Source organism: Cladophialophora immunda (assembly GCF_000835495.1).
Source record: "Cladophialophora immunda strain CBS 83496 unplaced genomic scaffold supercont1.2, whole genome shotgun sequence".
NCBI classification, from domain to species: domain Eukaryota; kingdom Fungi; phylum Ascomycota; class Eurotiomycetes; order Chaetothyriales; family Herpotrichiellaceae; genus Cladophialophora; species Cladophialophora immunda.
Genome location: NW_015622542.1, coordinates 125,656 through 153,184, shown reverse-complemented (window position 1 = coordinate 153,184; position 27,529 = coordinate 125,656). Strand labels below are relative to the sequence as shown.

The window sequence follows — 27,529 nt, the reverse complement described above, 5'->3', positions numbered from 1 at the left end:
CACGAGTGACGCGGGTATCAAGCGTAAGCCGAGCAGCCAGCAGACCAAACACAAACAGATCCCCAACTTCACTCAAACCCCCCACGGGCCAGTACTCTTCATGTTCAGCCTCGGTCTAATATCTCACTCGTTTCCCATTTCCATCCAATCTTCCTCAAATGTTGGTGTTTCTCTCGGCCTCGACATGTAGATATCCGGGCAGCTCGTCTTCGTTCTCTTATATTCCACTTTTAGACTCTAGTCGTTCATATCTGTACCCGCAACGGTTCTCCTGCCCTCGGTCACCAAGACGTTTATCCTTCCGGTCTCTATACTCGAACACTAGACAGTACTGCCAGCCATCTTGCCCGAGATTAGACAGAGTCCATCATTTCAGCGCCTCCCGCCGCTACCAAACGATCAGTAGTCTTGTGAACCGGTTCAGAAACGTTACCCCCGCCATGTCCGCGAAACAGAAGCCCAAGTTCGAAGTCAGAGGCTACAGCGAGCACAAGGCTCCCAAGCCGGCTTCTCCCTCGGCCAGCACCATTCTCGTCTCCCCCAACAACGAGATTCTCCTCCTCCACCGTGTCCAGACCTCCAGCGCATTTCCCTCTGCGCATGTCTTTCCCGGCGGCAACCTAGAACCCAGCGACGGGGAACTCCCGAGCGATCCCAAAGATGTGAACCGGCATCTGGAAAACAGTGCCTACCGCACGGGCGCGATCCGGGAGCTGTTCGAGGAGACGGGGATATTGTTGGCTCGCGAGTCCAAAACCGCAGAGTCGCTCCTCTCCGTCAGCACGGCGGTACGGAAAGCTGGGCGCGAGGCGGTGCACAAGGGCAAGATCCCCTTCAAATCCTGGCTCTCGTCCATTTCGCCCAACGCGGTCCTAGACACCGACCGCCTTATCCCTTTCACCCACTGGGTCACACCACCCAACGTACCCAAACGGTTCACCACACAGATGTACATCTACTTTGTCGATCCCTCGGAGAAGGGCAACCCCAGCGTCCACGCCACAGCAGATCAAATCGAGACCATGGCGCCCGAATGGAGGACTGCGAGGGACTGGTTGAGCATGGCGCGGAGTGGAGACATCATCTTGTTCCCGCCGCAGTTCTTGCTCCTCTACCTGGCCTCCGAGATACTCGACGGGCCCGGTGAGAGCGAGGAAGACATTCTGAGAAAGAGGGAGATTCTGAAGAGACGGATCGACACGGAAGGGAAACCGGTGCCATGGAAGGACAAGTTTATTTCTCCCATTGGCATGAGCTTCGGCGAGGATGGCCGAAGTGTCCTTGCGCTGGATAAACCCGGTCCCGAGTTGAAAGGTTCGGAGTTGAAGGGAGACGACGAGTATGTTGTTCTCGTCAAATTCAACAAGGAGGGACCGAGGGACGTGGAGATTGGTCTGAGAAAGGACGTCTTGAGGCAAAGGAGGGAAAAGGGAATAGAAAAGGCGAGTAAGATATAGAATCATATACAGAGATGTTATTGCGTTCTGAATTCATGGCATTTTATCACGACCGGAAATCCTCCAGCGCCTCGCTAAGTGATCAAACACGATGGACCACCCTGGGTCAATATGTCATCCTGTGATCTGACTGACATCTCGTCTTTCTAGAACCACGAGAGAGTCCACAATGCCGGTAAATTCGGCCAGCGTTCCTGCCACCTAGCAAGAATCTCAGGAACCTTTTCGTCAAAGCTCATCCTCGCCGCCCCGGTCCCATTCTCCCATCCTTGGGTGCCGCTTATTTGTCTCTCCTGGATGGCAGCCTCGTTCAAGCTATCGGCCAGTTCAAGGATTGCTCCTCCACCAACCAGCGCTTCTTCATGGTTATCCTTAATATCGATGTTGAAGACATGAACCGGCCTATTCAAAGGGGCTCCTCGATCGAGTAGATTGTCCACCACGGCGTCCCAGCATCGCTCCTCGCAGGTGAAGATCACATCCACCACGCCCCCCTCCGTTCCCACCGCGCCTTTGTCACCGCGATTCAGGGCGTCAATTCTGGCTGCTCCCACAACCCAGTCGTGAAACCGTTCCGGTCCCCATTTAATCTTCCTATTCCGATCAAGCATGTTTAATATCCCGTTATTTCGATAAAGCCGCGGATCTTGCGCATTAAGCTCTTCATACATCTTTGTGTAGGAGGTGGTGTTGAAATTGTAGACCTGGGGTTGTGAAATGGAGGGGCCTGGTAGGCGGACGTAGCTGCCAGTCCCGAAGGAGATGACAGGGTATTGGTGCGTCGAGGTAGAGAGACGTAGATGTGCTTCCATCGAGCGGTTGTTGTTGGAGGCACAAACCGTGCAAAATTTCAGTTTAAAAGGAATTTCATCTTGTGAAGAAGTGGCAGGGGAAGGAGATGGCGCTGTAGCGGGAGCTAGGGCCGTTGACGTTACTGTGGCTGTGGCGGGTGGTATGGAAGGGTCGATGCTGCCGTCAAGGCCTGTCGGAGAGGTGATTTGTGAATGAATCTGTCCTGTCGGAGCAGTCGCCGTAGAAGTAGGAGCTGGAGGGGAAGAGGGTGGAGGAGGTGGTGTTGACTGAGCAGGTTGCGGTGTCTGTGTGCGCGCCTGAAGGCGAGCACGTCGAGGATCTGCAGACATGATGCGGGAGTGATAGAAGTTGTGTTATTGCTCTACAACAAGCATGGTATAACTACTTGTTCCAGGTCAGTGGCCCTGTTTAGACGTGGGGAAAGACAAGAAGTTCAACAAGGCTCCAAGGCGGCGCAGTCAGAAGTTTGAAATTGCGTATTATTTGTGGTTGTCCGCAGAAAGAGAATAGGACAGCTCCAATAAGATAATCATCACAGAACGGGTGCAATAGATGCGAAGGATTTGTTGGACTGGTCAAACTCACCTTGATGCACAGCTTGGATGAAGCCTGGTGCTGTGTATGTAGGTCCTGGCTACGTCGTATGTCGAAGTCACCGCCCAGGTCATTCAGATCGGAGAGTGTGCAGGGCAGAGAATTCCCGGCGCTGGATCAAAGATGCGGCTAAAGTTCTCCATGGAAGCGAGGAACTGAAGGAACGAAGCCTGGCGGAACCTGGGCGGCATCTGAAACGCCTAGTGGGCGACTGTGGGGAGGCTGCAGTGACTCTGGCCGCCTGTGGTTGGAGGCTGCCCTTGGCCTCTTCCCCCCGTTCAGGTGCCATTCCAGTTGGAGGCAGAGCCAGGGCTCGCGGCCCAGTTAAAGCAGTTACAGCAGTTAAGCCAGTCAAGCCAGTTAAACCCATTCTCCTCTCACGATCCAGGTCCACGATCTCGACAACTTGGTCTGTGTGAATACCTACCTGCCTACCGACCATTTGCCTACACCTGCCTCACTCCTTCTCAACTCTTCTCTACCAGGCGTGCGCTGACCGTCCTGCCTCGCCTTACACGAGCGCTCTTCTCGTCATCCTCCTCACCACCACCACGATGCGCCATCGCCTGACTTTGTTGCTCTTCTAATCCCTTGGGCATACTACTTGGGCTTTTCCCTGCGTTTCGGCCCATCACGTCTCTCTCTCATCGCTATATTTAGATCTGGCGTCTTTCTCGACCCTCGCCGTCCTGGTCTCGCCTGATTCTCGACTACTTGACTCGACGTCCTCTCCCTTCTCATTATTCTAATCAAGACCCCTTCAGCCGCTCGTAGCTGGCTGCTGGAGACGCTCTCCAATTTTCCATTCCTTTTCGTCGTCCTCGACCTCTCTCTCTCCTCGTTAAGCGCGCGCGCTGTTCCTTCAATTCTCCAGATTCACCGCCGCCATTGGTGCTCTGAACACCTTATTAGCCGCCCACCGCTCACTCCTCGTTGCCTAGGTCTCGTGCCTATAGGTGCGCTTGGAGGAGACATAACAATTCAGTCCTTCGTTTGCGACACCTGTTCGCCCTTGGCCATCTAAACATCTGGCGACCGGTCCCGTCGTTTCTTGCACGGTCAGGATGGCCACCATCACAGCCTCACCACCTGCGATGTCTCCCCCGTTGGCCGCGGCGACCACCTCTCCTCCTAGCCTACCTCCTTTAATCACTACCACCCCGACTGCGCGGAGGACCAGTTCGCAAAGACCAACATCCTATGCTGAGAGACGGATGTCGTCCTTTTCCACGCATTCAAAAGGTTCCTACCTTCCGCAATCCCGGCCAACGTCCTATGTCTTTCCTGCCTTCCACTCGAGCCTACCATATACCCTCGTCCGAGACTTTGCGTATCTGACGACGCATCCCTTACACTACGGTCCTCCTCCCAATCAATCGGGTCTCTCTACGCCGGCGAGCGAGTCACGAAGACTGTCGGATCCTGCTGTCTCGTCATGGGACGACTCCAGAGGCCAATGGTCCGCAACCCCGCCCTGGATATCAGAAACAAACGCCAGCGGTCTTAGTCGAGATCGGTTACCCGCAATGACGTTCAAAGACGACGGCCCACCGTATAGCGAAGATGAAGATATTCAATCCCCCATTGTCACCACTAGCAGGCACAAGAAGCATAAATCCAATGAGCGAGGGAGATCGCCCGGGGCAGCTGGCCCCAATCGCGGCGTTGTGGTGAGCGCAGCTGGTCATCCAGAGGAAGCAGACGGGCCCGGCGAAGCAGTCGAGACCTATGACACCAACGTGCTGAGATTCCCGCACGAACCCCAACACCGAGATTCCAACTTTGCGAAACCGATACAGCGCAATCTTTCCCCTTATGGCGACGATGGCCCCGGGTCCGAAGACGAATACTCGGATGCGGAAGACGATGCCCGGTTCTCAAAAGACTACTCATTCACCATTGCCAGCCCGGACGAGGAAATGCATGGCAAGGCTGTCGCACTCTTTGATTTCGAAAGCGAGCATCAAAACGAATTGCCCTTGAAGGAAGGGCAGATCATTCTGGTATCATATCGACACGGTCAGGGCTGGTTGGTGGCTGAAGACCCTAGGACAGGCGAGAGTGGTCTAGTGCCCGAAGAGTTCGTACGCCTGGTTAGGGACATTGAGGGCGGGCTACGCGGGCTGAATGCTGTGACTCTGGAGGGTGATGGCAACATGGACAGTATCGTCAGTCCCGTGTCAACGGATCCCAGCTCAATCAATACGCCAGTACCGAACAACCATGACTTTCCTCCGCAGCAGCAACAGGGCCCACACAAATCCAGCAGTAATGGTGGCACCTACGGCGAGAAGCATCCTCCGATCCAGTCGAACTTTAGTACCAGCAGTCGCGATTTTAGCCCGTATCCCTTGCCCACCAAAGGCGATGATGCCTCGGCGAAGGAGAGGGACAAGGAACGAGAAAAGGCGACCGACGTAAGCTAGTACCCTATTCCGGTCGTTCCCTTGTAACGGCCCTACAACTCAATGAAGAGGCGAATGGCCACGGATCGGCGAAAAGAATATGGCCACGACCAGCAATCAGCGACACGCGTTAGACCGGGCCTGCGCTTCATGGGTGAGGGCATGATAAATTTTTATTCTCTAATGTGTTGTATGATATGATATCCCATGGATTATGCCACAAGGCAAACTCTCAAACGGCCATGCATGTTACACGACTGCGGGCAGGTTGGAATGAGCCACCACAATGTGACGGACGAAAGATGAGGCTATGGTACACATGAATCTGCGAAGCGTACCAGCGCACCAAAGAGAGATATCCCCTCTTGATAGCGGGTGGAACTGAAGTTGTCCGAAAGGAGCCAACCCTGGATTCTAGATCTTCTCTAGCATCGCAAATGAGACCATCTCACAGGGATATAGATACTAAGACATGACAATAGAGGGAGAATAAACACAAACATTCCAATCGGTATGAAGCCAGTGGGATTGAGCAATGAATCCGAATGAGTCTTGATGTGCCCTGTTTTTCACCCTGTATAGTCTAGGTAACGAACACACGTCCGTCGGCACGGTCCAAAGGCCGTTTGTTGATGGTCTCTCAGCAGTCCATCTCAAAAGAAAGGATCCCTTTGGTTTCCGCTAAAGCCATGAGACAATTGACTGCTTCCATACCCCCCATTGACTCGCCTCTCCATGTGAATGCACACCCATGCCAATCGTCGGCCGTTCAAGCGAACCGTTGCTCAGATCCCCCCTCCCTGGGACCGCGGTCCGTCATTGGCATGGAAAAGGAGTCGTCAGCGACCATTTCTCACACCTATAGCAACCGCTGCCACAGGGGTTCCATCTGCGCTCATTAGTCCGAGTCGTGGTGGTAGTTTCTGCAGCTTCTGTGTCTCCCAGCCCGGCTATTTTGCGGACTCAGTGCATATTCCTTGTACCCGTCGTCCCAGTCCTCGACTCGTCTGCGGGAGCCAGAACGGCCCGAGGAGCCTGTCACTCTCCGGCCGATTCGTCGGCCAGGCTTTCCCTGTTCCTTTTCGCACCTCAGTCTCTCCATTTCCCTTCTCGTCGCACCCCCGTTGTTGACTCGGTCGCTCCAGATCAAGTGCTTGGGTTTCCCCGGGTATACGCCCTTGCGTACTTTCCTCTTGCGGTTAAAGTAGGTGAGAGAGACGTAGAAGCCGTGGATGTGCGAGGGGATGATGGCTAGGATGAACATGACGCAGTTGAAGACGAAGTCTTCGTTCGGCCCCGTGATCAGCATGACCGCCAGCGGCGGGAACAGAATGTTCAAGGCCGTGATGACCAGCCGCTTGAAGAGTGGGATCCTCATTGTAACATCTGATTATGTCACATAGATGTGATCTGAGCGATAACCCCTTGCAACGCTTGCTGCGTGTCTGGCGTTACAGAATGGAGGGGGTTTCGATACCGTTTCGTGGAAATGCAAGACGGTGGTCGGGCTCGGACACTCAACAGCGTCAATACCAACAATGTGATGTCGAGGCAGTTTCAGCAGTTTACCTTCTGAGCTCGCTGTGGGCCTGAAGAACAGCTGCCATAGAGGACAGGCGAAGAATCCTCGCACCCTCGAAGGGCAGCGGCACCGTCATATGTACTCTGGCTCCTTGCTCTTCCAACTGTGGCGGTGCGCATTCTCACCCGTCCCTCTAACGCAGGGACCTTTGCAGCCATTTGCCCAGCTAGGAAATGCATCGTCGCCCGAGTCCACGCCGTACAAGAAAAATCATGGCACGAAGAAGTCTCCGAAGTTTTGATCGCTAGGATCGTCGACGGCGGAATCAGATAAGACGTCATTTTCCCCCGATGCTGTGGCTGAAGGTCGCTAATCGGGCCGGGCCACAACCAACGTCGACTCAACGGGCAGAGTGGCGTTCCACACCCCGGGGTCTTGTTTTGTAGGATGGACGGCCGCACAGGGTAGCTAATGGTCGACTCTGCAGATGGTGCAGATAGGGCAAGACGATAGTGAAGCAATGCTGACCATTCAGCGAGGTGGGATTGTTCTGATACATAAAATATAGGGGAATTTACGTGACAGTGCGGGTAAGAAGGAATCAAACCCTCCTCTTGTATTTTTTTTCTCGGTACTTTTACAAGCTGCTCCATCTCAGACCTGTTTTTCTCAGACACATTTCGAAACCTTCACATTCCACTGCTGGCGATTGGCAACGCAAACATGCATACTCCCTATCACATCCAACCGACAGACTATCGGCTTCCGCTCACAAGCAAAACGGCACTTCCCAGCTGGCGTCTGATATCTTCGTTTTCCACATCGTGGGTGTCTTCGACCTCGCCCCACATCCCTGTTTGCCATCTTACCTCGAGGCTGGAAGCTTCGGCAGCCTCCTCTATGCCAAATCGCTTCTCACTGCCGCTGTGTTGCATATCCCGGAATTCTTCGCTCCACTCGATCAACAATCTCGTACCGACGAGGAGACTCTTTCCCGCCAGCACTGCCCGCTCAAGAGCTGCGAGTTCATATGCCGGCAGCCCAGCAATCCAACCGCGTATCACGCTTCTCGTCATTTCGTCTTGCTGCGTAGGCATGATGCTGTTTTCGTCTAGCACGGGCTTGATTTCAACACCAGGCCACACGGATGTGCTGAGGTAGCTGATGATGGGTTTGGCCGTTCGAATCTGAATCTCGCGTAGTGACTCTGTCCGCTCGGCCTGCATCTCTAACGGCGATTCCGGTTTGCGTTCTGGTGCCCAACATAGTAATGTGTCTGTGTCTAGATAACGCATCATGGTTGTAATGATTTCATCCCGGATCTTGCCATTCCCCTGCGCTTCTGATTCGATGATATCCTGTGCTCGGGCCGCTGTTGAAGTCATCGGGATGTTGTGGTTTTTCAATGCTTGTTGTGCGGATTCGAGTAGATCCCATTCGATCGCGATAGCATGCGCCAGGTGCGGCTTGGAGCGTGGGACTGTGAGGATCGTTTTGCTCGGAGTTCGCACGGGCCTTTTGTCCAAATAGACTTGATATCCTTCCGGGACCTCTTTTACATGGACCTCTTTCCAAAACCTTTTCTTCAACGGGCTTGTCTTTCCTCCAGGCTGGTTTGCCGCGCGGAGCTCCTTGCCTTGTTTGAGCAACTCTGCTTTTCTTCTTCGTTCTTCAATCCGGTCGCCATATTGAGGCGATGTAGGAACAGGAGCTCTAGGAGGTGGCCCAGTCGCGGTGATGGGGAGGGGAGTGGCGGACAATGAGCTGGTCGAGGAAATTCCGCGGACTGTTGGCGTCGCGAGCCAACCTACCGAGGGATGGCTTTTCCAACAGCGGACGGCAGTTGATGATACCCTGAGCATGTTTGACCGCATGTTGTCCTCGAGATACTGGATGGGGAGACGAAATGAAATAGGAGAGCAAAGTCAATTGCTTGACAGCATCAACAATGTCTCGGACTTTACGATGCCAAGCTGCCTCGTATCTCCGGTCTACTTCAAGTTCAACATCATCAACGTAGAATCCCCATGGCAAATCCGACCAAGCTCGCAGTTGAGGTCAATGCCCTACAAATTTAGGTTCGGGTTCGACGTAAGCCTGTGTCGAGGTATGACCAGGGACCGTCCCGCCAAATGGGTAAGTTTAAGATGTTCTCTCTCCGATTAGATCGAAAATCAAGGGCGTATCGCGCCCTTCGCGATATTACTCTCGAACTGGCTCCCACTGTCATTGGCCCAGCTTGTTGATGGTGACAAACCTCTGCTTCGACCTTCATGGTGTATAAGAAAGGATGCCGCGCCTCCTCCACACGTCGTTGACATTTCCCTATCCATCCAAGTCGTTAGCAATACTTCTAAAGTCGACGTGTCGCCCCGGACGAGATCGACAACTATCATGGCGATGCCATCGCGTGCTATCAGAATCATCAAGGTGCCCTCAGACATTGGTTCCGTGTATTCTGGCAAATCGCGGGCTCCCACAGCCTTCAGACGTGCTGGTCTGCACGAGAAACTTGGAGCCGCGGGCTGGCAAATCGCAGAATCAACCGCCCTGCCCAATGGTCCTGTTGGATGGTCGCCGAGCGGACGGGACCCAAATGGAGCGCGGAATGAAGCGGCCACTGTCGCCGCTTGCGAGCAAGTTCGACAAGCGATCGGAAATGATTTAACTGTCGACAACGATGAGAAAGGCCAAGCATGTCGTTTCCAATTGATCCTTGGTGGCGAATGTCTCTATTGTCCAGCAATCATGTCAGCATATTGGCACCATCTGGAAGGGACGGGGAAACGTATAGGCATCGTTTATATGGACGCTGATTGCGACTTATACACCCCGATGGAATCCAACTCATCGGGCAACATCGCCGGAATGACACTGACGCATCTGACGTTACGCGAAGGAGCACTCGAGAGCATGCAGAAATTTTCTCGTGCTGACGGCTCTGCTGTCGTCGATAACACCAATATCGTCCTCTTCGGCCTGAATATTGACTCGGTCGCCAACAAACGAGAGCACTTGGGCTACCTGTTTGACAACAGTTTCCGCGTCTCTACCTCTCGAGTAGTCGAGGCTGCGCCACGCGAACAAGCACAGGCAGCATTGAAATGGCTGGAAGATAGTGTAGACTTTGTCATCCTCCACCTAGACGTGGATGTGATAGATCCCGGAGTCTTCCCTTTGGGCAATGTTCCAAGCTGGACGGGTCTCAGATTTGAAGCGGCCATGTCTGCGGTCAAGACGTTCTTGAGCAGTGAGAAGACTGTCGCACTCAGTATTGCCGAGGTGAACCCTGATCATGACCCGGGTCTAAGCATGACGAGCCGACTCATCGACCAGGTCGTTGATGGTATGAACAGTAGGATGCCATCTCGAGCTTGATATCCATACATGCAGCGGTCCAACGCCAGGTGCCCTTCGCATGGATCTTCTCGATATCTCTGGACCAAGAGTTGATGCTCACCATAAACCTATCATTTGATCTACTTACCATGTTGCCGCAGACTTCAGGAAGCAAGATTGCGTTGGTTCTGCCTCGCTCTGGGATGAGTCTTGAAGAGGTCGATTGTTAGCTATACACAGATATCTGAACATGGCGATAGGCACTGCGTGATGTGGGGAAGCTATTTTACGCATATTTTCAAACTTCTTATTGGGATCGTTGCTGATAGGAGAGCGAACAATAAGAACACCTACCGGTCTTTCGGTTGAGGATATGGGCTGGATGGAGATGACGGGAACAGACCACAAGTCAGTGGCATGGCTGTGAACATCATCGGTGGTAGAGACAGCTATATTAGCGAAGTCAACTATGAAAGGCTGTCCCTTCCTTGAGATAAGGAGCGTGGGTAGCTATGTAAGGGCCAAAAAAAGAGAATGTCAACGTGTGCTGTAGTGCGCGGGTGATCTGGTCATCAGACCCTGAGAAAACTATTTGTTCCACACCACCAGGGTTTCGTGTCAAGTGTCCAACTCTTCTTCCCGCAGTGTATCCGACCCCTCTGTCTGGGCTTTATGGAAGGATGTTTTTTTGTCTTCATCGAGACCTAGACAAATACCAAAGAACTTTTGGACCAAAAAACCCCTACCGAGTCGCGCTTTTCGAGTCGGAACCCACAGGTTAGAAGTCCAATCCGTGGCTTACCAACCAGAACCGTAAGTTGTGGTGGTGTAAGTGGTGTAAGGGGTGTAGACGGGGTAGACGGAGGTGCTGTACGTGGTCGTGTAGACCGGCGTCGTGTAGGTGGAGCTGCTGTACGTAGAACTGCTGTAGGTCGGGGCGCATGAGTACACCACGCTGCTGGTGGTATAGGTCACAGTGGCCGTTGAGGTGACTGTCGCGGTGTATGTCACGGTGGTTGTGGACGTGTATGTCGACGTCGATGTTGCGGTATATGTCGACGTGCTCGTCGCGGTCACGGTTGAGTAGACGGTCTCTGTGCTGGTTACAGCGGCAGGGCAGGTTGAGTACGTGGACGAGTAGACAGCCGGACTGTACGAGGAATAGACGGGAGTAGTGTAGGTCGTTGTGGTATAGACAACGGGAGTTGTATAGGTGCTCGTGGAATAGATTGCTGGAGTGGTATAGGTTGTATAGTAGGTCGAGTAGGTCGAGGAACTGGTGTAAACCGGATAGGTGGCGGTGCTAGTGTATACAGAGGAGTACGTGGATGTGTATACTGGCGAATAGGTTGAAGTGGTCGTATACACTGGGGAGGAGTACGTCGAGCTGGATGTGTACACTGGTGAATAGGTTGAAGTGCTAGTGTATACAGAAGAGTATGTAGAGCTGGATGTGTACACCGGCGAATAGGTTGAAGTGGTCGTATACACTGGGGAGGAGTACGTCGAGCTGGATGTGTACACTGGCGAATAGGTTGAAGTGCTAGTGTATACAGAAGAGTATGTAGAGCTGGATGTGTACACAGGGTAGTAGGTTGAAGTGGTGGTATACACTGGGGAGGAGTAGGTGCTCGTATACACGGGGTAGTAGGTGGAAGTTGTGGTATATACCGGGTAAGTCGTGCTGTAAGTTGGAGTGCTGTATACCGGATAAACGGTATTACCACGCTTCTCTTCATCAGGGTAGGGCAGCGCAAGAGCAGACCCGGCGAGCACCGCGAGCAACAATGAGCACGAAACCAGCATCTTGGAGATTCAGTGAGAGGATCTTTTTCAAATTTTTAATGGAAAGTAGAAGTTGAAATCGCCAGCTGAGAGTCGAGCGGATGTATGGAGTCCAACGGCGAGGCCTTCAATTATAATGCAACGAATGGATGTTTTTTTGATTCTTTGGTTGTTTGTTGATGGATGAGAAGACAAGGGTATGCGAGATGCGAAAACCGAGGTTGACTTATACTCACCTTTCAGTCTCCGCGTAAAGGATGTGAGACATTGCTGACCACTCAATGGCAACATCGCGGAGAGATGGAGTGTGGTAGAGGGCACCTATCCAAAGAAAGAAGCGGTTCATGTGTCGAGGGACGATCCGCAGCAGTCAGACACACCGCAAGGCGCATGAGAGAGCAACGGAAGACGAGGTGGAGAGAGCATGACCGCGATCTGTGCGATGAAAGCTGTGGTTGCCGTCCAAACAACCATCTTCGTAGCTAGGAGCTTCAACAGCCCCCAGCCTTGTCGACATGCTGATTCAGATTCATGATTTCTACTATACTGGCCTGAAGTCTGTCGCTGCTTTGGTGATGGGGGAGTATTCCCGCAGGAAGCGTTGCTCCTGGACAGAGGCTGCAGTGGTAGAAATGAATCTGAAGTCAAGTTTGACGGTTTACAGAAAACGGATTGATGCTTTGGTTGATACCAAGAAGCAGCAGGTGTTTCACTTGAACAATGCCGAGGCGCTAGCGGTGTTCACACCCCAGAAACTGATATTGGCGGCGTGCTAGTACTATCTGCCCGTACTGCACCTCGTAATCTCCTAGTAATTATTTGTTGTTAGAGCAGCATTGCTACTCATCAAGGGAGGTTTAGGCTAGCCTCAGCACACACCACCTTCGCGCAATCCGTGCACACCTCATATGCTAGATACAATTAAGGGGCAGTCGACGTCATTCTCAGCTAATCCCAAAAGTCATCTAGCTTTGTTATTTATAGGGCTGCTATAAGTCCATATCAGAACATTGCCGGCGACTGAGCGAGCTGCTCATCATCTTTCTGACATTTCTACGCCCACAACCACCCTCTCGATCTCTCTTACCTCGGATAGCCATGCCACGTCCTCCAGTTGAGTTTGTTGACACACCATATGGCGTCAGCATCCGCGAATGGTATTAGCTTGCCTCGACCACGTTCGGTTAGGCCTGCATTGTATCAGCCCGTCCATCCCGTGCGAGTACCTGTGCGAGGTCCAGCCAGACACCCTAAGGAAGGTGACGCCTGGGGCAATTGCAAAGATGCTCTTGATTTGGAAATTAACGTAGCAGAAATCAAGTCGACTCCCATGGTGGAATCTACAAGCCTCTCCGTCGTCAAGTGCTTGCAGTCAAGGACAATCAGAATATTCGTTCTACTGAATCGCGTCTGCAACCAGTCTTCCAGCGAACCAATCACGGGGCATTAGCTCTGCGCTGGTGCCCCTGGCGAAAGACCCCGAGTTTCCTCGAAGACAGGCCGTTTTGTGCCGCAGGAGCTATCCGAATTCTTCAATCCTTACTCCAGATGGTGTTATGTCTCACATCTGGGATCTTTGTCCTTTCGCTACTCGCCCTGTCCATGCCAATACCTCCGCGAAAATAGCACGGAATCCAGCCGCGGAAAGAGTGTCTGAGACGACGGAAGGCATTGGATAGGAAGAGCAGGCTGAATGGCCAGTAGGATGTAAGTCTGCCAGATCCACAAAGATGTTTACCCTCCACCAAGCAAATGATGATACCATTCATACCCTTCAGACACAGGAGGCTAGTGTGCAAATAGTCCAAGAAGACTGAGACACCACTTGTTGTTACTGATGGTCTTCCGGACAACGCGCAATCAGCCAAGACGTTGCAGCAGAGCAGTAAAAGTGGTGTGGGAGCGCAATGCTGGTAAAATGGTTCAAGTTGGTTGCCTGTCCATCACTGGCGCTGGTGGTGAGAACGATTGGAAAAAACTGAAGTGTGGACGGTGGAAGTTGCTGGGTTATGGGCTGCATGTCATCCTTTGGAGAGAATAATTTGAGGTTACGGGATACGATCTCTGGTATTGGCGTCGAATCGATCAACTTGGACGAGACGGCAAACGGATAGCTACGTAGGTACTACCTGCAAAAGTAGAGTGCTTGAAGGAACCTGGGAGCGAAGGACGGAGAAGAGATGAGGTCTCTTCAGGCCACGATAGTGTACAGCCGCCAGGAGTCACATATGCAGCCTTATTGTGACGGCTCTGTGAATGTCATTAGTTGTCATTCAAGGCTGTTTCGTCAACCCCACACTGCGCCGGTCTTTCTCCAATTCCCGGACAGAAAAAAAGTTGCATCTGCATTGTACGCTCCATACGCCAATATCCTCGCCATGGTGAGGGAGCCCCGAGAGGTAGGTGATTGTATCGCCTTGCCTTTGTTGCTCCGCGGGACAGGAAGTTTCTCGCGAGAAGCCACCCACTACCTCTACCTGAAACCTCACGACCCTAAAATACCCGACGAGGATGCACCTAGATCTTTGTTCTTGGTGAACATACCTGTATGCGCTACCGAGCAATCACTAAAACACCTATTCATGACCAAACTAGAAGGTGGACGCATGCAGCAAGTATACTTCTCAGAAAATGCACCGGGCAAACAGTCCGCACCAACAACGAAATCAAGTCGAAAGCGCAAGAGGATGAACCCTGAAGAAATCGAGGCCGGACTCGACACACACTCCCTCCCAAATGTCTTCGACGGCGAGATTCAAAAGAGCGGCGCGTCGGCCATAGTCGTCTTTGTGGACAAACCTAGCATGGAACTCACTCTCAAAGCGGCCCAACGAGCTGCAAAAGCCGGTACGCCCGTCGCATGGGAGGACATTACAGACTCAAGAAGCAACGAAATGCCACGCCTTGGGCTGACGAGATATGAACACCACAAATCACTCCAATACCCCTCGCGCAAGCAGCTTCTTCGCTCGGTCAACGCTTATATGTCTGCCTACTCTCAACTTGAAGAGTCTCGGTCTCGGGAAAACGCACGTAAACGCGCAGTTCCCGATGAGGATGGTTTCATTACCGTTACGCGAGGGTCAAGAGGCAGTGCGCGGATGGATGAGGCAAAAGAATCTGCGGAGAAGCAGAAAGAGAAAGCCAAAGCGTTGGAGGACTTCTACAGATTCCAGACGCGAGAGAGAAGGAAACAGGAGCAAGACGAGATGATGAAGCGGTTTGAAGAGGACAAAAAGAAAGTGGAAGAGATGAGGGCCAGGAGAGGAAAGCTGGAAGTCAACGCGGGCTGATCTCTTGTGGGTGGCAGTCAATGTCGCTGACTACACAACCACAGTCCTGCCGCAGACTTCGATCTGCCATTGCCCTGAACAAGTAAGTGCTTAACGCATTCTCTTTGATATATTGTGTTCAATGACGAGGCCGCTGGGGCCAGAGAAGCGTTTCTGCTCCAGTGGTTGAAGGCCATGCTCGCAACCCTGGGCGTTTGGACGCAGTGCCTAAAACAACCAGCCATAATATCTTCTCAAATCTGTCTGATGTACATTTTTGTACCGTTTGATATTCTCATTTTCTGGATCCAAGCTGATGCTGACATCTACCACCAGGGCGCTATGTACAGATTTAACCAACTTTCTGTGAGATGTTCGTATATGTCGATGCCCTACGTATTTACAGAAATTTTCGCAGTATAAATTCCGTCTGTGAAGAGAAGCATCGGAGGAATGTCCGAGTTCAAACCAAAACTGTCTTCACCATGTCCATTTCGAAACGATGTGGATCGCCGTGCATCAGACCATGGACATATGCCTCGCCAACCAAGCGATGGGTTCTCTCACCCAAGTAGTCGCCATCTGCGCTGCATTTGACAGGACGAAGAATGTACGGCACCTTCCCACCTCCCAAAATCCAGACCTCGTCACCCGATCGAAGAGACCGGGAGCCAGTTCCTAGAAGCAACAGATTCTTTGTCCGGAACAGGCGTCGCAATCTTCCGGATCCGTGCTCGATATCATGATGCAACTGGGCCAGGGCAAGCGGCGAGTATGAATCGCTGGACAACATATTCTCCACCAGGGCAGTCAACCGATCTCGATAGAAGGAGAGATTGTACGGAGAATCAGCGGGCTCGGACGCCAACAGGCCATGCCAATCGGGATTGGTAAGAGTAGAGACGGGTGTTTGATGTGGCTGGAAATCGGCATCGTGCGATGACCAAGGGGCCAAACGGTGTCGTATCTGCAGGTTGAGAATATAGTCGATGAACAAGGCTCCACACTCAGAAGGAGCTGGATGTTGCCGAGAGTATGTGTTTGTGGTGAGTGTGCGCCAGAGGACATCGAGGCGTGAGATTGGGGCTCCCCGAATTGATGGCACCGGATAGGGATTTGGGAGTTGGAAAACTAGATCCACAATACTGGCCCATGGCTCTCCAGCATCCGTGGCTTCGTGCGGCATGATGGCTTTTCCGGCGATGGTGTCAATGTGGAAGCCTTGTACTGGCAAGAGGCCTCTGCGCAGAACTGTTTCGTCACGGGGTGGTTTCCATTTCAGATGGCCGCAAGCAGACCAGTTGCACTTCCCTCGGAATTCAAGTGGATAGGGAGAAAGAGGCACAGAGTAGTCCGGGACCCAAGATGGAAGACCTTTGATCTTGGTGAGTGATCGATCCTGCACATGGGACAACAGGGTCAAATTCCGACCGCCCCGGATAAGAGTGCATGCAGCTTCCGTGTACACTTGCCGGACAGGAGTCTGATAGTTTGGCTTGATCTCGTCGGGCTTCTCTGGGGAGGACTTTGCTGCATTCGACAGGCTGAGAAAAGCATATACCTTGTCTCGAGGATCGGTCGCAGCGGTATACCTATGCGTCTCCACCAGCACCCTCAGCGACGGGCCTCCACTGCTCTCTCTCTCAGAGCGTGACTGCAGCGCTCTCCGCGTGTTATTGAGATAGACGGGCTCAAGTCCGAATCTGGTATTGCTTGCCAAAAGCTTCTTGTACGGCCCTGGGCTGCGGCTTAGTCCTCGAATATGCCGCATCTTCTCGATGGACAAGTGATGATACCACTTCGTTGCGCGGATGAATTCAATCGTCTTGGCCAGTTGCTCCCACTGCAGCACTCGACTCCCGCAGATGACGGTGGCCTTCCTCGCCAGCGCCAGCTCCTGGACCACCCAGCATCTCGAAAACCAGGGGCGGTTCATGAATGCGATTAGACCCAGCCAGTTCTGATAGCTCAGTGGCTCAATCCCGAGCTCGTGATAGCAGGAGCCGTCCTCGTCGTAAAAGCCCGTGTACGGGACATGTTGCCACCTCTGGCTCGGAACTGCTGCAATTCTTTCCATCACCGTGCACGCGTCCTGGGTGAACTCATCCTCCTCCCCGAGCCACACAATCACACCTTGCGCCGCCTTGAAGATGTCCGCCATTAGGTTGACCTGCTGATTCCGCTCCGCGAGGGAAGATTGATCGATGCACAGGGCGTCCACCCAGATGTATTTCGTCCCTGAAGCAGGATTGTCCGATCCCAGGAGCTTGCGGCGCGACAACATGGCAAGCGCATCGTACAGGTTCGCCGTCACGCGGATGTTTCGACCCTCGCACTTCACCGGGAAACACGGAGTGTTTTCTGTGATTTTTGTGCGCAGCACCGGCAGACTTTGGAGTTGAGAACTTGGAGGCGACGGTGTCCCTACGGTGGTCCCAAGCCCACCGTGGCCATCCGGATCCAGCAGACGGGGGGTTCTAGCCTGGACGCGCTGCACGAATGCAAGGCGGCGCCAGTTGCTGCTCCGTGATGGCCGTGACTCCGGAATCAACGGATAACCCCATGTGTAAGACAGAGCTTGGAAGGGAGGAGCGTCGTCGACGGGAAACGTGCGTAGAGAGACTGCTATGGTCCCGCTGCTTTCGGGGAATGGGGACGCAGAATGAACTTCGAGCAGTCGGATAGAGTTGGGCGAAGGGAGCGGGCGGTACTGGTACGCCCGCGAGTCTGATGCCAGAGAAGCAAGCAGTTCTCGCGCGTTGAAACCCCGGCGGATTCTCATCGAGGTCCATTCGTGGTGGATGGCTCTCGTTAGAACAACTGTAGTCTCATGACGGCTTCCCCAGGTCAATCGGGCGAGTCCAAAGTGAGCTCAAGAGGTCAACTAGGGCTTCATGGCCGCCATTATTACCCATTTCGCCCAAAAGATCTAGTGTCAGATGAAGGAAATGAGCCCCCCAAACCAGAGGGAGGTGGCCTGACGAGGCTGCGACAATGGTTACTATGGTCGAACGCTAGAAGGACGTCGGCTGCCGCTAACGGATGTATGGGGAAAGCATTTACAACTCCCACCTTCTTGAGCTGAGACATGATTTTGACAGCGTGTGAGCCGTAGACACAGATTAATTCATCTGGTCCCAAGTGAGAGTGAGCAATTCTTCCACAAAGCAAGGCTACACCACCAGAATTTCAAAGTTTATTATCAGGCCATCACCGCATCGATCGGAGCTGGCTGCCTTGCCTAGGATTCTGCCTCGGTGTACGAGTACTTGGGTTTAACACCAGTTCATCCTTACGATAGATATGGAAGTCTTCCTTACAGCATGTAGGTGGCCTAAATCAGTGCGCAGCACTTCAGGCTACACCGTCTTCAATTCCCGTGGCCATTTAGACCATACACAGAATCCACATCCGCCAAAGCCTCGCTGCCAAAGGCAAGAGATCTCCTCTTACACATTGAATCCAATGGTTCCAAGTACGTTTTCACGAAGAACACCCAGTACAGCTGAAATTTCCCCCAAAATCCAGTTTCTGGTGGGTGGTCTCCTGTAACACTGAAAACCTGCGGGCTCGGGTTGCCCTGCGACCCCAAAACGCGATTCAACTCGTATCACCTTCCAATTTCATTGATGTTGTTCCATCGGATAGGAATTCTGCATCCTGCACTTGGATGCAACTCGTGGCGAAAGTGGATTTATGTTTATGTGTTTGAAAAATAGGGTATGAGTGGCACAGTGGCGAGGATAAGTCGGCCAACGCATCGCTGATGTCGAGATCGTGTCCATCGATCCTGCATATTCTAGTGTCCGTTGCGATATGAACACCAGGACGTCCCTTTGTTGATATCGCCCTGTCTCGTGAAAAGATTATCTCCATCGTCGTCATCTGAACCTCATCTGCCCAGTGGACGGATTTTGGGTTTGGGGGAGAGGTCGAGCTCACGCTCACTTCGCTTGACCCGAATAGAGGAGTCTGAAAGGGCACAGTTCGCCTCGATGAGGGTGGCGATTTGGAGAGGGCGGAACGGAGCGGTCTTACAGGACTTCGTATTGGAGTTCGCGGTATCCAAGCTGGTGCAGATAGAACGCTGTTTGATAGAACGCTGTTTGTTGTCGATGTTCGACAGGGTGAGGCATGGATGCTAATCTTTGTTACCGGTATTGAAGTGTTGCGAGAAAGATACCGAGAAATGCGGCTTGGAGTCTGGGATGGCGACGTGTCGTTGTTTCGATGGCCGGACCCATTCATGTGCCTTTCGACTGGGCTCGACTCCTCTTCCTCGTTCTTCCCGTCCTCGAAGACATAGAGCTCTTCATGTCGTTCCCACAACTTCGTATCGTGATGTCTGAGGTAGGCAGCTAATCCACTGAGGGCACCGATGAGAAGGCAGACTAGACATTCCAGTACCAACAGTGAAGTAAGGATGCCTTTGAGAAATCCGACTTCAATGATTCGGTAGAGGGTTGTCTGAACAAGCTCGAGAAAGGAAAGAGGGCCAGGGTCGGGCTCGATTATTTGAGGGACGGGCGATGAGAGGACTTTTTGGCAACAGAAGAGAACGAATACAAACAAAAGAGGCGGAAATGTGATGTTTCTCTGGGGCATGATGATGTGATTGAGAATGGATAACTATGGACATTGCGAACTGCGAGGAACGGTGTTCCTTTTGAGAGGGCAAAGGATCAGCAAGGGGAGGAAATTGAATGACATATTTTGGCCTGGCAGATGATTCGGACTGCGGTGAGCATCTGACTGCAGAGTCGTGTGCTCAGCCCTGCACGTACCGTGGAGGCATGAGGTGTGTTGTTTGTACACATATTTTTGGCCCCCTCTTGTCAGTCAGTGCCCTGGGGCTGAAGCTGAGAGTTCTGGTGTGGGCGGAAGAATGTGGCGAGGGACAGAGCGGAATGCGAGTTGAAATCACGGTTCGGTCCTCCCGACGGATGGAGGTGGGAATGGCAGTAGATAGTCTCGATCGGTGCGCGTCTGTTCCACTTTCTCGTCAATGGCCACCTTCTGGCAGGAGCTGTGAGAATGGGGGTTGATGCACGCCAAAGGGATAATAGGGACCAAAAGGATGAAAAGGAGGGCTGTGGAAGGAATCCAGAGTGACTTCGGCTGGGCTGCCGTCGCCCAGCCCAGCAGTCGCTCGCCCTGATCTGGCTACTAGGCCAGCTGCGATTCGCCCAGTTTCTCTCCCCCAGATCCTTGTCTTCGCCATTTCTCTACTCTTCACGTTTCGCATCGCTGTTCGAGTCCAACATCCGTCCTTCACTACTCCGAGCCTTGATATCCGACGATATTCTACGTATCTAACCCACCGGCGCCGTATTCACAGTGGTCGCTACCCATCTCTCATTTCCCTTCCTTCTCGCTCGACGTCGCCCGTCCCTGTGGTCGGGTCGATCACCGTCAGGCGCTTGTCAATGCTCCCGTCAAAGATCTCGACTGCCTCCCGACAGTACGCCTAGCCTACGACGCTGTGTCTTCGAATCAGACAGTCTCATACCCCTAACAATCTATCCCCTGTCGAGCTGTAGACGATAAATATCGGCATTGGAGCCAGGTTTTGACTAGGAATCCATCCGACCCCCGACGGCAGACTCTATCGAACGACTGCGCACCCCCAGCTGCGGACTGTCTTTGGACTTGCTGCGCTTCGCGTCACATATCAAGCTATTCGCCACGCCTCGCGCGCTCCCAAACCTCGACTTGCCCTCTCTGCTCTATTAACACACCCTTCTTGATCAACGAGACACTTCCTTATGCTCTAAGGCATCGCCTCGAATTTCTCTCAGCTCCCGTGGACAACTGTCGCAATGAAGAGGAGGAGTTATTGAGTCTCTTTCAATGTCATAAATCGGTGCTCCGATGGGGAGGACCACCGAATATACCATAATGGGGCCGGTTAGAGATTCCCCAGGTCAATCTCCTCCTTCGGCCTCCCGATCTCTGCCCTTTCGCAATGGTTCTAAAGCCGGCTCAACTAACCTTCGAACCCTTTATCGCATCTCGGCCCAAGACATTGGTGACCACGGGCCGGAACAGCACTCCTACCACTCTGTGTCTACGGTCTTGCCAACTTCGCCAAATCTCCCACCTACACCCCCCGGGGCGAACAATGAAACCAGCCCGCCTGCTCCGGAAGAAGTTACTCCATCCTCAGATGCCGGGGTGTTTAGATCAAACTTGGTGACGCCCATCAACCAGAACAGCCCGCCAACCCCGGACAACACTCCTCCCCGGGAGCGTTATGGGACACTTCCCCGGCGCCCATTCTTGGGTCCACAGCCGTCCATCGCCTCGACACATGCAGAATCCTTCAAGACCGCCCATGAAGACTTCACGTCAGAAGGTGAATCTGATCGCTACACGCCACGCCCGGACAATGGCTTTAAATGGCCGTTGAGTTCCGTTGACAAATTCGGTGCAGCAGCCCATCGTCTCCGGCACAGCTCTCTGCCGCGACTGCCCCTGATCGAGCTTTACGGAGCACAACCTGTTGTTAGTCAGTCCCCAGAGCCTCTGGTCGATCAATATCACGTAAATGCCAATGAGATCCGTGGGATCTCGGAGGGTTACCCTCAACACCAGACGTCGGGATCGAGTGGCGACGCACTTCTCAACAGCGAAGAAATTCGCATACATCTTGACCCTCCTCAAGTGTCCCTGTCTGAGAGTATCGAACCACCTCATCTTGTCCGCCACAGCACTGGTCAGCATAACTTGAAGCGGGACAAGAGCCTGCGTGAAAGGCTTCTTGAGGCGCAGAGCCAAGACCCATCAGCATCAACCGAGAAATTTGCAAACATTATCGGTTGGAATAACTCTGTGCCAATCGACGATGAAGCAGTCCAGGATCGCCAATTGGAAGTCGAAGATAATCGGCGTTTCTCAGGCATCTCCACCACTTCGACTGTTGAAGCATATGTTATCGAACAACACTCTTTGCCTCGCCGAAAAACGACGTTACGCCATGTCAGCAAGCATCAATCTCTGCGTTCAGTGAGCTCGCCCCTACCAGCTTCGAACAGAGACTCGATGAATTCCGCTTCAGACTCCCCTCATCGTCTCGTTCACAAGAAGGCAAGATTGAGCAATCAAAATCGCTGGAGTTTCGGTTCCGAGGTTTCGAGGTCATATAGCCTGGCCTCAAGCGCCGTTCTCCCCAAGACTGAAGTGATTCGCGTTGCGGTGATCCCAGAGAGAAGCTCCTCCTTGAGCTCCTCGGCTCACAATAGCCAGAGGCAGTCGGTTTCGAACAGTTCTGGACGCTCCCAGTTTCGCAAAACCTCTGACAATCCACCCTCTTCCTGGCAACATAAGAGGGCGTTTTCTGAATCCTCAGATCGTGGCAGGGAGCAATATCAAGCGCCTCTGATACCTCCCAGGAGCTCCTCGCTATCCGCACCCACGTCCAGAAGCACGTCAAGAGCCAACTCCATTACTTCTGAGCATCTGCACGTACGCAGACAACAGGCTGAGAAGGACTTGCGAAAGACCTTGGACAGAATGGAGTCGGAACGACTTGTCCACAGCCTGAGAGACTGGGAGCCTGGAAATGAGATTCTACACTCTGAACGAATGACTGAAAATCGACGATTCAACAGGTCTTCGGGGAGTCCTAATCCGCCGTTCTCTACACTTCCGGGGAGTCTGCTAGGTGTTGCTGCAAATGAAGGTGCGGCGGCATCAAATCCGCTGGGGTTGGTGATGCCTGGAACAAAAGAATGGGCAGCGCTCCGACCACCGTCCATTTTTGATACACCTTTCTCACAACCCTCTTTCCAGTCAGGTTCTCCCGAGATCAATGAAGCAAGGGCGATCAACTATTTCCCCCACAACAACTACTCCGTCCAGCTTATTGAGCCGTTTCCTGTAGCGGAGTCGAAAGCGGTCCAAGAAGTACAGAAGCAGAACCTGCCGGAAATCGAAGTGGAGTCCCCTTTGCGCAACCCTCGACAGCCGCCTGAGCCGCCGCGATTCAAGCTGATTCCCCCTACTCCTGCCGACGAGGAAGTCAAGAAGCAGTTGGGAGCTGATCGGGCCGACTCTCTTAAACGGCCGGGCGGCTCCCGAGGACGGTCAGAATCGTTGATGAGCTCCATTTCCCGCAACTTAAGCCTAAAGAACGCCCGCAATCGCAAGGCTGATCAGGATCTTGACGGTAGCCTGCACCCATTCTGGCGGCCTCGTGCCTTTTGGGACGACATCGACCACACTCGTCCCGAATCGCAACCTCAAGAACGCTCTCTGGATCGAGGAGTTGTGAACAATTCTCTGGGATTGCCTCAGGAGAGGACGATCATAACTGGACCAGTATCCCTGGTCAGACGAATATCGGAACGGCGCAGGCAGAAGAGAGGTGTTGTGAAACAATCTAGCCACTCCAGCCTGGCTAAATTGCAAGCGGGCCGCAAGCTACACAGATTGCCAAGTTCGGCGCTGTGGTTCCACATACCCCTGATAGGGATCAAGGATATTCAGGAAAGGCTGTTACATGCAAAACAACGTAAGGAGGACGAGAAGAGAGAGCGAAGGAGGGCCGTTCTTCGACGCAGCATTGGAACCTACGTCATTTCGCAAGGAGATTCGAGATTCCCAGCCAGCAATACGAGTCTTTCACGGGACGTCTGAAACGGTTTCCGCGCGGAATACCATTCTGGCATCATCAGCTTGGAGCTGGCTGTCCCGCGTCTGGACCGTGTTGATGGGCAAGTATCTCTCTGACCTTTTCAGGTGTGGACGATGTCATGTTCGACTGTAGTATCCCGGCCCTGGTGGCTTTGGATTTTCTTTTCGGTCGGCGCTTGGGAGGATCTTTCTGCAGCGTGTTGATTTATTGCTCGACTGAGGACACCAAAGATTTATGTGCACGACTTGATGTCTTGACGACTAATGATGGGATGAAATGACGAGCTGTACAACTAGATAGCACGGCCGAACCAGATGGATGGCGATTTAGCAATTGATTTCGATACATGATTCATGTCGTCGAGCTGTGCCCGACACTCTTCGGCTCGTTCTCCATCTGCTGCCTCTTCCTCAGATTCTCAAGCACCACTGAATCGAGAAACGGTTCAGACGTTGTGCTCGAGTCGAAAACGGTTACTGTGAGCCGGCTGTTAGCCATACGTTATTCGCTGATTAAATGACTCATATTATCCTTACCGCGCTGGTCATGGGTCTGTGGTTGGGCGAAGTTGATGGTCGTACTGGAAGCCGACGCCTTGGGACATTGCTGCATTTTCTCCAATGGACCCTTTACCAGCTCTCTTTTCTTCCCATCTCCGGCCATTGGATTTCTGGATTGCTCGTCTTCTCGCAGAGTGCGATGAGAAGAAGGTCTGATGGTGCTCTCGGCACGAAGACCTTGGTATGGTGGCCAATAATAACAACAGACGCCCACCCGCCTCATTTGATTATTCCCATTCCCTGCCTGCGCCTCCAACCCCAACTCTCCGCTGGCTCACCACTCAGCACACATCCATCTTATCTTATCTCTTAGCAAAATCGATTGCGATATCGGATGGCGACCGCTGCGTGGACAATCCCAATCCAAACCCTCATCGGCCTTGAAATTGGCGACGATTTCAACCTGGCTTCAACATCCGCCGCGAGTCCAGGCGATGGCCCTGGTACCGCCTACACAAGCCCGACCCAAAGCCACAAAAGGAATGCCTCCGTTGCGGGTTTCGACAGCTCCCCAGCGAGCCTTGAGTCACCAGATCATAATGGTGACGAACACATGCGTGATGGCAGGCGGAGACCGGTGAAAAGAGCTTGCAATGAATGCCGACAGCAGAAGGTGAGCCTTGACGCGATGGAATACATGCACACTGGCGAAAGGATCTGATGGACACCGCCTCGTCGCTGAAGCGGCGCGGCCGTCTTTCCCGCTGCCCCTCATTGACTGTGCGTGGGAGTCACTGTCGTGTCCGCGCTGAATAGTTGCAATCTTGCTCCCGTCCATTGTCGTATCTCTGCTAACTATATTCCTTTGCAGCTGCGATGCGATGTTGTGCAGGAACCTTTTCAGACATGTACGCGCTGCAAGCGACTCAATCTCGAATGCAAAATCGAGGACAATTTCAAGAGGATTGGCAAGAGATCACGAAATGCAGAAATGGAGCGCGAGATCATCGAGCTGCGGAAACAAGTGGCTGCACAGCAGACCACGGGCGTGGCGACTGTCTCTCACACGAACGGCAGCGCAAATCTGCAGGTATCACCTTCAGCAGACGGGACCTTTACTTCGGACGCCGCGGCGGCGGGATTACTGGACTTGCGAGGCGGCGGTTCAGGCAGACCCATCTTCAAGCGGTTAGAAGAGGTGTCCTTGACCATCGATCGGGCACAGGAGCTGTTCCAACGTTTCTTCACCTTTCATCACCCTTTTCTCCCTTTCCTCAACCCCGATAGGACTCCGGATGAATACTACGCTCGATCACCTTTGTTGTTTTGGACCATCATTTCAGTGGGCGCGCGGCACTACACGCCGGAGCCCGATCTATATGGATCTCTGACTGGACCTGTAATGCGGCTTGTCTGGTCCACTGTCGCCGAGGTTCCGCAAAACTATCACATCGTCAAGGCCCTCATCCTGCTGTGTGCTTGGCCTCTACCCACCAGCAGCACTTCGACAGACCCAACCTTTATGCTCTGTGGGATGATGATGCAGATTGCCTTGCAGATCGGTCTACATCGTCCAACTCACGCCCAAGACTTCTCCAAATTTCGGGTAGAACTCAGAGAAGTGGAACTACAAGATCGAGTTGTGGTTTGGAGCGTTTGCAATATTGTTGCTCAAAGAATTTGCACTGCTTATGGCCAGCCACCTCTAAGCATCTACGATTGGACTCTCGGACCAAAGCCGATTGAAACGAACCCCAATTACGAACTGCCCGCTCCCATCTTCAACCGGTTGCTAATCGAGAAGTTTGTCGACAAGGTCTCGAGAACACTGTACATGAATCCACACGACCCTGTCGGGCTTGCAGCCGACACGGAACGGCCTACCTACGTTTCGTTTCTCGCACACGAGCTTGAAGAGCTTGAAGATAGGTTACGCAAGGACACCTCGCCAATCACAAAAGTATACCTCCGGGCGGCTGCTCTGCATATGAGATTGAGTGCCTTTTTCTCACCGCCCACGCTGCCTTCATATCGGACCGATATGTTGAAGCTGTACTATGCCACGACTGATTTCCTTGAGACATGCCTCAGCCTAGAGTCCAATGTCAGCGTCAACCTACCTTCCAGCTACTCACACGGCTTATCGCTATCGCATGCGACGAACTATATCTTCCACATGATGCTTGGTGCTGGCTTTTCCCTTCTCAAACTCATGCATAACTTTCTGGGGGAGCACGAGCTAGATGCAAAAGGAGCATCTGAACTTCTCTCAAGAACGGTGTGGGCCCTGAGAAACATGAGCGTGGTGGAAAACGATCTTGCGGAGCGCCTGTCGGAAGTTCTGGCCCAGGTTTGGAAAAGTGGACGAGTGCGCGCAGAGCCAAATCGGAATAACATTGGCGAGGGCGGGCCCGACGACAGTTTGCAGCTCAAGGTCAAGTGTCGGATGTCCATGTCTGTAGTGTTCGACTCGGTTTGGCAGTGGCGACAGAATTTCCATTTCCGCGGGGGGAAACCATCTGATGGTAAGGATGGCCCCGTTCCGTGCGAGGATGATGCTGACTGCAAGGCAGTGAGGCAGCGAAACCCTACCCTCGAGCAACCCGACAATCAGATCGTCATACCGGCATCAAGCATGGACTCGAAGCCGACAGTAAATGATCCAATGTTGCCCAACTCTACTATCGTGCCTGGCATGGCTGGGATGGCCACAGGGATGGTCGACGATGTCGGCATGGACTTTGGACAAGCGAGCTATGATGTTTTTGATCCGTTAAATTGGATGCTGGATGGGATAGTGGATTTTCCTTACAACTTCAACAATGTGCAGGGTAATGAACTGGCGGGCATGGAATCACTTGGTGGAGGAATATGAGCGGCTAGGGAATTTGCGATGTGTTCATGGCGCTTGTCTGTCTTTGCGGCCACCGCCGACTGGGCGACCAACGTCTTTCTATTTTCCACATATAGATATCCCAGGTGATTTACGGAAAATTTATTGTCTATTGTTAGATCAGAATCTTGAAGGCTTTACAGTACAATATCCTGGCGTGGACGAAATACATCCTACGAGCAAGATGCCATTGTACGATGTACAAGGAGGAATAACGTACAGAGGTTGTGCGGGTTAGCTAAGCTCATGGCGGTCCCCGGCTGCCACATGGCGGCTTCAGCCTCTTCAGCCTTTAATTTGACCTTGATCTGGTC

General features: G+C 52.8%; 13 protein-coding genes across 14 annotated transcripts; 6 read left to right on the top strand and 7 right to left on the bottom strand.

The window, feature by feature from the left end:
• Positions 1-77: 77 nt before the first annotated feature.
• PV07_02444 (uncharacterized protein) lies at positions 78-1,506 on the top strand. Its single transcript, XM_016389054.1, has one exon. It carries the CDS (start codon positions 159-161, stop codon positions 1,455-1,457), a length of 1,299 nt encoding a protein of 432 aa, XP_016250956.1. The 5' UTR covers positions 78-158; the 3' UTR covers positions 1,458-1,506.
• Positions 1,467-2,972, bottom strand: PV07_02443 (RNA polymerase II subunit A domain phosphatase ssu72). The gene is made up of 2 exons (XM_016389053.1): positions 2,856-2,972; positions 1,467-2,654 (listed from the first exon to the last, which is right to left on the bottom strand). Exon 2 carries the CDS (start codon positions 2,597-2,599, stop codon positions 1,604-1,606), a length of 996 nt encoding a protein of 331 aa, XP_016250955.1. The 5' UTR covers positions 2,600-2,654; positions 2,856-2,972; the 3' UTR covers positions 1,467-1,603.
• A 363-nt stretch (positions 2,973-3,335) lies between these two features.
• On the top strand, positions 3,336-5,811 carry PV07_02442 (uncharacterized protein). The gene has a single exon (XM_016389052.1). It carries the CDS (start codon positions 3,929-3,931, stop codon positions 5,288-5,290), a length of 1,362 nt encoding a protein of 453 aa, XP_016250954.1. The 5' UTR covers positions 3,336-3,928; the 3' UTR covers positions 5,291-5,811.
• On the bottom strand, positions 5,787-6,784 carry PV07_02441 (uncharacterized protein). The gene has a single exon (XM_016389051.1). It carries the CDS (start codon positions 6,645-6,647, stop codon positions 6,168-6,170), a length of 480 nt encoding a protein of 159 aa, XP_016250953.1. The 5' UTR covers positions 6,648-6,784; the 3' UTR covers positions 5,787-6,167.
• Positions 6,785-7,303: 519 nt separating this feature from the next.
• PV07_02440 (uncharacterized protein) lies at positions 7,304-8,725 on the bottom strand. The gene has a single exon (XM_016389050.1). It carries the CDS (start codon positions 8,663-8,665, stop codon positions 7,547-7,549), a length of 1,119 nt encoding a protein of 372 aa, XP_016250952.1. The 5' UTR covers positions 8,666-8,725; the 3' UTR covers positions 7,304-7,546.
• A 460-nt stretch (positions 8,726-9,185) lies between these two features.
• PV07_02439 (uncharacterized protein) lies at positions 9,186-10,169 on the top strand (the record flags this gene model as incomplete). The annotated part of the gene is made up of 1 exon (XM_016389049.1): positions 9,186-10,169. One exon carries the CDS (start codon positions 9,186-9,188, stop codon positions 10,167-10,169), a length of 984 nt encoding a protein of 327 aa, XP_016250951.1.
• Positions 10,170-10,928: 759 nt separating this feature from the next.
• On the bottom strand, positions 10,929-11,936 carry PV07_02438 (uncharacterized protein; the record flags this gene model as incomplete). Its single annotated transcript, XM_016389048.1, has 1 exon — positions 10,929-11,936. One exon carries the CDS (start codon positions 11,934-11,936, stop codon positions 10,929-10,931), a length of 1,008 nt encoding a protein of 335 aa, XP_016250950.1.
• Positions 11,937-14,269: 2,333 nt separating this feature from the next.
• On the top strand, positions 14,270-16,947 carry PV07_02437 (uncharacterized protein). The gene is made up of 2 exons (XM_016389047.1): positions 14,270-15,290; positions 15,524-16,947. The coding sequence occupies exon 1, from the start codon at positions 14,294-14,296 to the stop codon at positions 15,206-15,208; it is 915 nt and encodes a 304-aa protein (XP_016250949.1). The 5' UTR covers positions 14,270-14,293; the 3' UTR covers positions 15,209-15,290; positions 15,524-16,947.
• On the bottom strand, positions 15,428-18,137 carry PV07_02436 (uncharacterized protein). Its single transcript, XM_016389046.1, has one exon. It carries the CDS (start codon positions 17,967-17,969, stop codon positions 15,651-15,653), a length of 2,319 nt encoding a protein of 772 aa, XP_016250948.1. The 5' UTR covers positions 17,970-18,137; the 3' UTR covers positions 15,428-15,650.
• Positions 18,138-18,368: 231 nt separating this feature from the next.
• On the bottom strand, positions 18,369-20,234 carry PV07_02435 (uncharacterized protein). Its single transcript, XM_016389045.1, has one exon. The coding sequence runs from the start codon at positions 19,790-19,792 to the stop codon at positions 18,788-18,790; it is 1,005 nt and encodes a 334-aa protein (XP_016250947.1). The 5' UTR covers positions 19,793-20,234; the 3' UTR covers positions 18,369-18,787.
• Positions 20,235-20,315: 81 nt separating this feature from the next.
• On the top strand, positions 20,316-24,206 carry PV07_02434 (uncharacterized protein). Its single transcript, XM_016389044.1, has one exon. It carries the CDS (start codon positions 21,059-21,061, stop codon positions 23,822-23,824), a length of 2,766 nt encoding a protein of 921 aa, XP_016250946.1. The 5' UTR covers positions 20,316-21,058; the 3' UTR covers positions 23,825-24,206.
• On the bottom strand, positions 24,096-24,569 carry PV07_02433 (uncharacterized protein). The gene is made up of 2 exons (XM_016389043.1): positions 24,359-24,569; positions 24,096-24,298 (listed from the first exon to the last, which is right to left on the bottom strand). The coding sequence occupies exons 1-2, from the start codon at positions 24,483-24,485 to the stop codon at positions 24,174-24,176; spliced, it is 252 nt and encodes an 83-aa protein (XP_016250945.1). The 5' UTR covers positions 24,486-24,569; the 3' UTR covers positions 24,096-24,173.
• Positions 24,404-27,365, top strand: PV07_02432. 2 transcript variants are annotated; one of them, XM_016389042.1, is made up of 3 exons: positions 24,404-24,995; positions 25,194-26,847; positions 26,896-27,365. In XM_016389042.1, exons 1-3 carry the CDS (start codon positions 24,717-24,719, stop codon positions 27,195-27,197), a joined length of 2,235 nt encoding a protein of 744 aa, XP_016250944.1. In that variant the 5' UTR covers positions 24,404-24,716; the 3' UTR covers positions 27,198-27,365. The 2 variants fall into 2 exon arrangements, with proteins under 2 accessions (XP_016250944.1, XP_016250943.1); XM_016389041.1 differs by having other exon boundaries at positions 25,194-27,365.
• The last annotated feature ends 164 nt before the right edge of the window (positions 27,366-27,529 follow it).